Consider the following 11,877-nt stretch of genomic DNA (forward strand, 5'->3'; position numbering starts at 1 on the left):
ACAAAATGGAAGTCTTCAAAGTCACAGATTTATACATGATAACAGCAAACACTGGAACTAAACTTGGTAACATTTCTGATAGGTTCCTTTTAAAGGCAAATAGTAGCTTTGTAAGTAAGTGAGATCCTAAGGCCTTAAACATGGAGCTTAGTGAGTACATATTTAGATGAGAGGTTCTAAGACTATGTTAGAGTTCCTTTATTGTTCCATGATTCTGGCAATGATGAATTCATTTTTAAATAGAAATGGAATCACACTGAATGAATATCAGAAGGATGACACTCTGTGTAGTATTTCTGCAAAGTTAAGGCCAAATTTGGAGGGCTTTAAGATTCTGTGAGACACGTTCTCTGACAACTCCTGAAGGTCCTACTCCAGAGAGCCAGAACATTCCTGTCTGGATAAAACAATAGTCAGGGCTTTGAGTTAAAAAATCAATATGGGTTGTACTGTGATTTGTACTGTAACAATGTTGATGCTGTTGTGTGTGTGTGATTGCCCTCTGTGTTGTTTTCTTTTGTTTTATCTTTAAAAGTTTTTTCTCCAGTTTTTAAACAATAGGGGTATTTGGAGAGATGGAATTCACAAATGATTTGGTTTGATAGTCCCAAATTTTTACTCTAAACATAAGCTTTTGTCCATGTTCAAATACTGTGTTTACTGGAGGTCTTGGTAAGTAGAAATTTATTTTCATTTTTTTTGTTTGCTTTTATTTTCTTTCTCCTAGACATTTTCTTTCTATGAAAAATTATTGTACAGCTCAATGGCTTAACATTTAAACATTTTAAACTCATCTGTGAATCTGAGAATTATAACTGAGTGATTCTGATTCATCTGAAAGTCTTGGCCTTGGAAAGAAGTATCAAATTATGCTCACTATGCAGAGCTTTCTAAGGAAGTAGCCTAAAATACCTAAGATTTTCAATAAATTGGTTGAAAATGTACACTTTCAAGTTAATGCTTAATTAACCAGAAAGCTTGAACAGAATTGCCACTGCAGTGTTTCTGCTCCACTGCCCTGACCTCCTCGTCACAGAACTTCCAGTTCCCTAGTAAATCACAGAATATATGTACAGTAGGGTTTTAATCATTTCCATTTAGTTTCCAAAGCAAATTTATATTCCAGCAAATGTGTTGTACCTTTTGATGAGCATCTGGAGAGAGTCTGTAATGCTCTCCATGAGTTTGATGACTTCTGGGTAGGTGAGGTCTGCACACAGGTTGCCATTAATAGACACAACTTCATCCCCCTCACATAGTCCAGACCCGGAGGCTTTGCTCTGGCTTCGAATCTGAGTGGAATAAAATAGGAGGCATAGTTACAACCATAGAACATGCAGATATCGTGCCACCATCTCTGAGAGACAGAGGTCTCCAAACTGTAAAACCAGCCAGTTTTTTAAAAATTAAGCATATTCATTTCTTTAATGCTTTGACAGATCTTGGGTCTTCCCTGCATTTTCCAAATGTCTCAGAACCAAGCCTTCCTGGCCACTAATTCATGAACTTCTTTTATTAATTTATTAATATTTTAGTAGTACATATTTGTGATATATAATGAATACATTCATTGTGGGGAGTTGGTACATGTACAGAATGCATCTTAACCCTTTTTCCTTCCCTTTCCACTTTTTTTCTCCCTCTTTCCTCCAATTTTTAATTCGCCTGTTAACCTATACGACCATCTTCACACTTCTCACCACCCCCCAAACATACACACACATACAATCTATTACATGGTGCCATGTCAACATTCAACTTATAACACTATAAACAAACAGGAGAAAAGGAAATTAAATCAATATAAAAGAACCATATAAAAGAAAGAATGGGAAAAGATACCAGGTGTTTAAATTGGTCATACATCAAAAATAGTTATTCCACATTGTAAAGTTTTATCTCAGTCAGAAAGTGACTGATCCATCAACATAAACTATAACAGCCCCTTCCATGGCCAAGGCAGATGGACAACTGCGACTGAAGTGGGAGAGGAAGGACAGGGCACTGTAGAGAGAGAGCTGGGCAGACAGAGGTGATGGGAACTACCCCAGTATCAGGAGGAGATGATACAACCAAGACACCAGGGAAGACATCAATAGAGAAAGCTTTGATTGAAATCAACTATATAAGGCATAGTACTAAGTAAAAAAAAACAAAAAAAAAGATAATTTTGCAAAAAAAACCCACTATATTATTGCAAATAATAGAAACAGCCTTGCTTTAAGGACTGCATCATGTTCTAGCACAGAATGGTACAGGAAAACGGTAGGGTAAAAGCCAAGAAGTGAACTTGGGATCCTAAACAATGACAGCTTCAGAAGAACAGAGTAGCAGAGGGCTCCCATTTGCTCCTCAGTGAGGAGCAACTGGACAATGACAGCCTGTGTAATTACGGCTCTGGTAAGACTGAGTTCTGATTATTCTCTCTCTGTCCTTCTAGGAATATTCTCGACCCTCTCCTGTAGGGTGAGGGACAATGTCCTCAGAGATCACATTGGCTTCTAGTTGAGTTTGGTTAATAGGAAGCACCAATAAACTGTCAAAGAGTAAGGAGAAGGAGAGATCATGATGGTTCTCCTTGCTGGACATGCTGGGCCATAGTCTGGTGACGGTTCTGCTCCTTGATCTAAAGAGCACCCTCCCCGCCACTGTCGTAACTTTTGCTGTTCCAATGACACACATTGTCTCCTTGCATCTTTAGGCCCAAGGGTAATAAGACCTTCTTGTTTTTGATCTCCATGTTTCTGGGTACTTCATTATCATTTCTTGGTTCTCTTAAGTTTGACTTTAGTCCTTGTATTACGTTGTGTTCCTTGAGCTTACCACATACTCCCTGCTGGGCTCCTAGGTGATACTAATGTGCTTAGATTTCATTTTATAATATCAGCTTCATATGTAGTTCTCATAATCATACAACTTCAAATTTGAGAGCACTTTAAGATGTTATGCTAGGTTTTTTCTACAAAGAGTAATCCCTCTGTCACTATTAAAGTTAAGATTCTGAGTCCAGAGACTTCAAAACTTGGTAAGTAGCATTCCTTGAAAAATGTTTTCATAGTCAAGTTCAAGTCTCATTGGACATGAAACATATTTCAATTTATCTCTGATCGCTGTCCACTAATTCTCATTAATATTTTACTGAAATTAATGTTGATAGAAGTTTGAAGTTTATATATCCAAGTGCATTTACATTTTAAATAATACTCCTAAGAATGAAACAATATCTCTAGGAGCCAAACCAATGATCCTATTAAAATTTGAGTTTATTCAGTTTTGTTTTTGGAGGGCCCATCCTTTTATTTCCATAAATTATAACTGATATAAAGCCTTCCATTTTTCTGATAAGTCAGCATCACTTTTTTTGTGGGAAGAGCATAGCAATTTATTCCCAAAGCCATAAGGAAGCAACAAAAGCAATGGAAAATATTCACCTGATTTTGAAAATATCAATTGTATTAGCATATATATTTGTTTTGTTTTACATGAAATGTTTAAAGGATCACACAATAATTTTTAATAAGCCAAGAACAAAGTTACATCCAACCATAAACATCCAAGTTAGGATTACACTTATTGTTCACATTTCATCCATTGAAATATATCAAATAAAATTAGATGAATAACAAAGCATATTTTTGAGGCACAACATCCTTCATTTGATGGAGTCCTTCGTTTGATGGAGTCAGATGTCCTAGGATCCAAACATATAATTCATTCTTTGGAGAACCATAGCGGTTTTATGTTCATAAAAACGAGTGCTCTATATTCTGCCCCACCCCCATGGCCCAATCTTAGGTGGTGTTCTTTTGTCATCAATAAGTTGTTTGAGCTTTAAGCAGCTTCATGGTTTGGAAAGCAGGATGTAAATTTGATTGCTGGAAAAAAAATATATCTTCAGCTTAACAGAGATGTCTATCAGCCAAACATGTGTTGTGTGATGGGAAATGTGCAGTTCATCATCGTGCTTGTCAAGAGGAGCTTTTAATGGCATCTGAATAAGCCAGCACATCACAGTGGAGTCCATAGCGATCCCACAGAGTAAATATTCTGAGAGCAACACTCAGCATCCACTGCTGTGCTGGTGATCTGTTAACTTTTTTCTGCTGTGTGAACAACAGGATGTATTCCCTTATGAGCCATATTAAGTGTGGTGATACTTCTCTTGCCACCAAAGCATCTCCGAAGAGCTAATCCTTTTCTACTTTTGATAGAACTACTAACCCAAATGAAGATGACATAAAAGCTCTCTTATGCTCAGACTTATATCTTGCAATGACCAACTTCACCAGCACAGCTCTGTTCATAGGCACATTATGACAAATAAACGTGCAGTAATGTACAGATCTTTCCTTTCTTCTTCCCTTCTTTCCTTCCCCCTTCTCTTTTTTTCCTTCCACTCCCTTCTCTGATTCCCTCTCCTCTGCTTTCCTCCCCTCCTCTCCCCTTCTCTTCCCTTCTTTTCCCTTCCTTTTTGAGACAGGTAATCCCTATGTGTCCCAAACCGATATCAAATTCCTATACTTATGCCTCAGCCTCCCAAGTGCTGTAGTTTCCTAAAATGTAAACTGAGGCTAATAATTTTTTCTGCCTAGATGATAAATGAGCATTGGGAACAATGTGTGCAAAGTTCTACAATGTGCATACAGTTTAGAGAGGTGCCCAAGAAGAGATTAGTGAATACAGTGTACTGGTTTCCTGCACGCACATGTGTGCACACACACACACATGCATATACATGCACACACTTACTCATAAACACACCAGGAACATGCCAAGGGAAAAGAAAAGCTGTAAAATATGTTGGTACTTGGTCTATAAGATGTTTGAAGATTTCTACATTTATTTTATAGATTTGTGTGTGTGTGTGTGTGTCTGTCTGTCTGTCTGAATTTCAGGTGACTGAGTTTCAGGCCTCTCCCACTGAAACCATACCATTTTCAGTTTTTATTCAGGTGTTGGGTATCATCTCATCAAAATATTTTATCTCATAAAATAATAGTTTATCTTTCTTTTCCTCAACAATTGCACATTTCATAACTGACAAAATGGAAAAAACAAGCTTGTCTTATGACTTTTGGCATAAATAATACAAATAATTAAATAGTAGCTTGTGCTTACTGAGTATTTACTATACTACATTTTTTAAGTGCTGTATCACTTATTTCTACAAAACCTTGTAAGGCTAAATGTGTTTCCACTTGTACATGCTCATGTGGTCTACCGTCACATTCATCTCCTAGATAAGACAACTAAGAATCAAACAAACTAGTACTTTGCCTAAAATCACACAGCTAGGACCAGAAGGTAATCTCCGGGAATCTGACTCCAGAGCTTGTTTTTAACTTCTGTACAAAGCACCTCCCTGATCAGTGTCCTAAATTATCCCTCATAAACTCCAGAGTGAGAAGAGAGAAGCAGGAAAGAGTAGCAGCACAATTGGAGGAGGTAGCAGTGAAGTCAGGGAGGAAATGCAAGGGCCTGGGCAGAGGTGATAGAAGTTTTCCTGGCTACTCTACAAGCCAGTGGTTGGGAAGGACAGGTTTTGTTTTGTTTTACTTCTTTCTCTTTTACTATTTTAGACTTATAAATAAAATATTCTTTAAAAATTGGAAAATAGTCAATGTGTTTCAAATTCAAAATTAAAAATAATTATCTTTTAGAAACTCCGATATGACAAAATACACCTATACAGGCACACAGTGTGATTCCTTGGAAACATTCCTGTAGTGATGCCATTCCATGCCTAACACACTGAGTGACCTTGAGTGAGTTGCCATCCCTAAAATACTGTATTCTCATTCAGTGGCTTTCAAATTAATCGATTACATAACTAAGAGAGATGATAATGTAAATACTTACTAAATACTATGTTTCATTGCTTATCATTCTCCTTAACCTATGCCAGGAAAGATTTGTTTTATTGCAACCCCATGAAAATGGAGAAGTAAGACTTCTCTGGGAAATTTAACATTATTTGCATGCCATAGAATAAGCTGAGAAGAGCTCCAACTATTCTATTTAGTTTTATTAATAATTTCTTGGTAAAATGTAAAGAACTGACTGAAAACAAGTATCAGAATTGACTTCTCATAAAGTTTTCAACTTAACCTAATTTCTGTTGTATCTATGACATAGCAATCACATCTACCTGCTGTCAGTTGAACTAAGTTTTCTCTCAGGAACTACATTTTTGCATGTAACTCATTAACCAGTCCTCTTGGAAAACATCAGAGTACATGGTAGGACCAAGATGATCTCTTCTTTAAATTTCACTACTATACTGTACTGAAAAAGAATAAAAAATTAGCATAAATCTTGTCTATCACATGTGGGACTATTCTTAATCCACACAATAAAGTCTCAGGTACCTGCTGTTAATTAAGATGATGCAAGAGATTATTGTAGGCAACAATGGAAGATTTAGACATTAAAACCTTTTGAAGGGAATTGTATTCTATGATCCAGCAGCTCCTTCTGAAGTTGCAGTTCTTTCTCAGCTTCCTAATTCAGGCATTTGGCACAACTTTCTTAGGCCTGTAGGGCAAGATCTCTCACCCACCTGCTCTTAAGCCCAAACTCTAAATAGATTTGTATTCTTCAGCTGATATTAGGGGATTTCTCAGAAGCACGGCAAAAATGATGATGGTAGCTACAGTTTTAGAAATAAATATAGCTTCTTTTAAAGGGCTTGTTATTCAGAGTTTGAACTCTAGCCTCAGTTCTTGGTGAAGCAGTTTCCTAGTACCAAGGATGAGTTCACAACTTGCTGGCAATTCATCTTTATAGTGGTACAATATTTGGGGAAAAGTATAGAAAATATTTCTGCACCATTTCTGTGCATCATTTTCTGCACAAAAAGGCAAAAAAAAAAAAAATACCAGAATATAATGGGATAAAACAATAGTAACCCAATAAAGTTTTTATTGTAGGAAACAAAGAGCATACTGAATAGTGCAAAAATTTAAAAAGTGAAATGGAAAAAAGGAGTTGAGAAAATGTCTACTCTGGGGTAAATAAAAATGAGAATTAAATAAGAAATTAATCAAATAATTTTGTAAACTAGCTATCAGTGGGGAAGAAGGGCAAAATCACTCACTGGTTTGCTCAGCTTCTGTTTTTGTTTTTGTTTTTTTTTTGTTTGTTTGTTTGTTTTCTCCGGTACCGGGAACCGAACTCACGACCTTGCGCTTGCCAGGCAGGCGCTTTGCCGCTCAGCTAAATCCCAGCCCTTGCTCAGCTTCTGTACGAAACTTCTAGCATGCTGTGTGTGCTCCTGAGGCAGACAAGACAAAATAACACCTCTGGGCTTGCTCAGCTGAGGGCCCCGGGGAAGACAGAGCTTGCACAGCAGGTGCACCTCTTAGAAAGTGGCATTTGGAGCTGCGATAAGCAGACAGACACATGAGACTGTGAGGCATCCACCGCGGAGGTGCAGATCTAATTGATGATTTTACCATAGCTTCAGCACTTCTACTGGCAAACTCTTCATGCCAGATCATGACTAAAGCATGTGACACTGGGCCCAGCCAGGGGCCCAGTGGCTTCCCGGCTCCCAAACTTCCCGATTCTGGTGAACATTGCCAATCTCTTGGGCAGCAGTTCCTCCCTGTTGTTTGAGATCACTCCTGGTGGCTGTTCTAAACGCTGTCCTTCCAGGTCTTCCGACAATTCTATAAGCACCGGTTACATTCCCTTCTGATTTAAATAACTACAGAGATTTCATATTTCTCCAAAGGAACTCTGGACTGATCCAGAATGATGGAATTAAGGGTAAAAGAGGAAGCGCAACTATTTTGAAACACAGAAAAGCAGGGGGAAAAGGAGGCAGATGCTGATATTTCAAGGCTGTCAGGAGAGACAACTCAGGAACTTATATTAGATAATAATCCAAGATCATCTGCCAAGAATAAAAGAGGAGGGGCAGATGGGATTAAAACTGTAGGACGAGGAAGTTTAGAAAAGCCATCACAGAGCTGCATACTAGGAAATCAATTTGAGAAATGAAAGCTTTGTAAAGAACTTATAAGGAAGCAAGTGAGGTGATTCTCAACATGCACAGCCTGACAGATGTTCTAAAAGGAGAGTAGAGGCCTCTAAAAGGAAGCAAAGCTTTTCTCCACTAAGTCATTGATGGATACACATATAAAGGATTGAATAAGGGATTCAATCCTACGCGTAATTGACCTAAATAATGGGAATAAATGTCAAACAGTGTATTCAAATCAGGCTGTAGGTGCCAAGGCGAGAGGACACGAGGGCTTTTTGTTATTCTATATTCAATACCCCAACTCAAGCTCAAAAGCCTGTTCTCATGCTAGGTTTTAGTTGGAAGACCATGAACTTTCTCAATAATGTCACAAATGTATATCCAGATACTGTACAAAAAAACTTTTCCTTTTGGTTGCTTGTCTTTACCCTTAGGGACCAAGTCACCATAAAAGTAAAAAGCATTTCTGGTAGCAACTTTGGAAAGGTTCCTGGGGTAATAACTGCTCTTGACAGGAATGAAGGCCCTAACCCATGGAGCTGCATACTTAAGAATCTGCATACCAATGTGATTCCACAGGCAGGAACTGTGCTGCAGTGTAATGGCTTTGAGCTGTTATCCGGCAGCCATCGTGATGACAGAGAACTCACAAGTACTAATATGGAATGGTATTCTCTGCTTTTCCTTCTTCCTTGAGAATGTAAACATCCTTTCAGAAAAACACTAATGCACCCAACCCATGTAGGATGTGCTTCTGTCTACTGTTTTTGTTGAACTGAGATATGAAAAAATACACAGAGCTTTCCGAACTGCAGGCAGATTCTTTTCATAAACATTTACACTGAATAGGAAAAAAAACTTTTTAAGCAGTTCATGAAAAAAAGCACATGTCAAATTTAAAAGATCAGATGAATAAGTAGTCTGTTTAATCAGAGTGGATAAGAAGATAGCAGAAGTAGAACTCACTGAGTTTCCCAAATCTCAATGTATATTTGTTAATTGAGCATAAGAATTATAACTAAGCGATCATTGTGCTAGCCGGGTATGGCAGTGCATACCTGTAATCTCAGCCCACCTGGGAGGCTGAGGCAGGAGAAACACAATTTCAAGCTCAGCATGGACAACTTGGCAATTTAGCAAAATCCTATCTTAAATTTTTTTTAAAGGATTAGAGGCTGGGGATATAGATCACTGTGAAGGTCCTGGGTTCAATCCTACTACCGCATAAGACAAATTATGCTGATAAGAATTTAGTCATCTATATGCACCTATAATAAGAAGCTTCTGTTTTGCAAGTGCTCAAAATAGAGTAAAAATAATGTTCACTGAAACCTCTGTGTGCTAGTATGGGTAAAAGCATCTGGGACCTTTCCTCAGTCTGTTTAATCAACTTTGCACTATCCAAATAACTTCTGTTATTTGGTTTACAGAAAATCAGAAATCGGGGAGAAACATGCATCCTGCATATGGAAAGATGTTACAGTTAATACTAATGCCAGGGGCAGGGCCTAAAAGCCAAATTTAAATATGAAAGCTTAGCAACAACAAAAGACTCAATACTGGGCCATCTCATGAAGATGGGAAAACTCATACATGCTCAATGGGATTTAATATCTGCTGGACTCAGGCAAATAGTGGGCATAGATAATAGCGATCCCAAGTCATTTAAAATGTTCAAATCACTTTCAGTAGACGATTAGATGAAGAAAAGCACATGATACCTTTTAGTACCTGTGGTGGATTGACAACCGATGGTCAACTTGTAACACCCAGCTGAACTGAACCAGTGTGGTGCTGGGTGTGGGAGGCCCACCTGAGGATTGTTGCTGGCAGCAACTGGAGGCAGAACTGGAGAGGAACAAGTTTAGCAGTTCTTGGAGCTGGTAGAAGCTATTTGGGAAGCTGTTAGGGAGCTGCTGGTTCTCTTGGGCTGTTCTGCTGGAGGACCTGTCATGCTGGCTTTCCTGATGAACTGGGATGTTCTTGCTGGAGGAGGAGCTCCGGACCTGGTTGTCACTAAGAATAGCTACCAGTCACTTTGGGGGAGCTCTGGTCCTCACTTTGAGCATCGCTTCCTGGCTCCAGAGGGGAAGATGGTGCACTGCTCAGTCTCCTGGGGAAGCTTGTCACGTTGGCTTCCTGATGGACCTCAGCTTTCCTCATCATCGGAGGAGCTCAGGACCTCACTGTTGCTGAGGATGGCTGTGGTACTTTTCAGGGGAGCTGTGGTTCTTACTTTGTTGCTTCCTGGCTCCAGTGCAGATCCCTCAGCCTGCTGGCACAGATCCTTCATCCTACTGACATACACTTTCTAGCTTCCACCACTGATCTTTGGGACTTCCCAGCGCAGATCCATGAAACACACCTGCATGAGACAATGTCATGGGCTCTAGGCCTCCAGTTGAACTCGTGGGAGGCATCGTTATGGGCTCTAGATCTTCAGCTGGGCTCATGCAGGACATTACTGTGGGATTCAGGCCCTCAGCAGGATCCTTTGTTCCTTAGTGTGTGGACAGATTTCCTGCACTCTTTTTGTATATGATTTTTTGTGTGACTATAATAAACAATCTTATAAAATATGTGCCCTGTACTGTATTGTTTCTCCTTGCAAAACCCCAAACCACAACAGTACCTTTTGCTACCTTATGCCCAGTAGCAAAAATAGAAGTTTTGATATTGAAAGGTATAAACGGATCTGAGGCATTGCCACTTCCATAAAGTTAGGGAACTAGATTAGAATTCACAATTAAAGGTCGCAGAGACTTTGCTTGTGTTGGTATTTTTATCAAAATAGTTTTGACTCTGAATATGTTTCATGTACCTAAAAAGTGTGTCTGCCTAAAATGCCCAATTTTTCTGTCGCTCTGGACATCTGAAGTTTTCCTGTACTTGACTGAACTAGATGAAGTAGTTTATTCTTCTGTTTTGCTTATAAGTAAAAGTATACGTAAAACATGCAATATGAAAAATGCTTGACAAGTGAGAAGAATAGAGATATTGATTGATTGACTGACTGATTAATTAACTGATTTTTTTGAAAAAGGGTCTTGCTATATAGTTCAGCTGGCCTTGAACTCCCAGAGATATTCCTGTCTTGCCTCCCTAGTGCCGGGATTACAGGTGTGCACCATGAGGCCCGGCAAGAGTAGAGACTTTTAATAATAAATGTGTAAGTTCTGTTATTTTGCTCAGGGCCTGACATTATTAGTAAACTGGAGATCTTATCCTAATTCTGTCATATCTCATTGGACCTTGAACAAAGAATGTAAGCTCTCAAGGAATCATTTTTCCTTGTCCAACATAAAGGAATTCTCTCCAGATTCCTAATTCTATGCCTGTTAGACTACACTTCACACATACATACAAGATAATTATGGTGCTTCCATTTGGGAAAGAATTACATAAAATTGTTATAAAATTTTAAGAAGACTCGCCAGTATAAATTTTACCATTTGCACAGGTTTATTCTAAGGAAGTTAAGCTGATTGCACTAACCATGCACAGGTGGTGGAGAGCAGGGGCGGAAACGATGTCCGTGAGGCTTTCCCTGACGTGATGGGCTTGCTTTGCTCACTTCCTAGAATGTCTGTTAAATAACCATACTCTCTCCACATAGTTGGGATAATTGTTGCCACTCCTGCGGTAAGATATTCTGAGAAATGTGACTGTAAAAAGTGGCAAACCGGCTGGTGGGAGGCCAAAAGAAGGAAATCACATCAGGAAGACTGCACTCTTTCAGGGGAGGACTGATTAAATGACAACTTCTGAAGCTTTAATAACCTAGAATTTCATTGAGGACAGCATCAGTGTTTAAGAGTGTGTGACCAAAAGCAATTTTCAAACATTTTGGTTCGAAAAACCACTTGCACTCTTAAAACTGATTAAGGACT

At 38.8% G+C, this 11,877-nt stretch overlaps 1 protein-coding gene across 2 annotated transcripts in view; it reads right to left on the reverse strand.

The window, feature by feature from the left end:
- Positions 1 to 11,877, reverse strand: part of Synpo2 (synaptopodin 2) — a 171,045-nt gene that overhangs the window by 33,346 nt on the left and 125,822 nt on the right. For both annotated transcript variants that reach the window (XM_005386805.2, XM_013515263.1), the window contains exon 2: positions 1,141 to 1,292. In XM_005386805.2, coding sequence (XP_005386862.1) covers positions 1,141 to 1,292 — 152 coding nt within the window. The remainder of the gene's footprint in view (positions 1 to 1,140; positions 1,293 to 11,877) is intronic.

Source organism: Chinchilla lanigera, unplaced genomic scaffold, assembly GCF_000276665.1.
Source record: "Chinchilla lanigera isolate Chin_1 unplaced genomic scaffold, ChiLan1.0 scaffold00027, whole genome shotgun sequence".
NCBI classification, from domain to species: domain Eukaryota; kingdom Metazoa; phylum Chordata; class Mammalia; order Rodentia; family Chinchillidae; genus Chinchilla; species Chinchilla lanigera.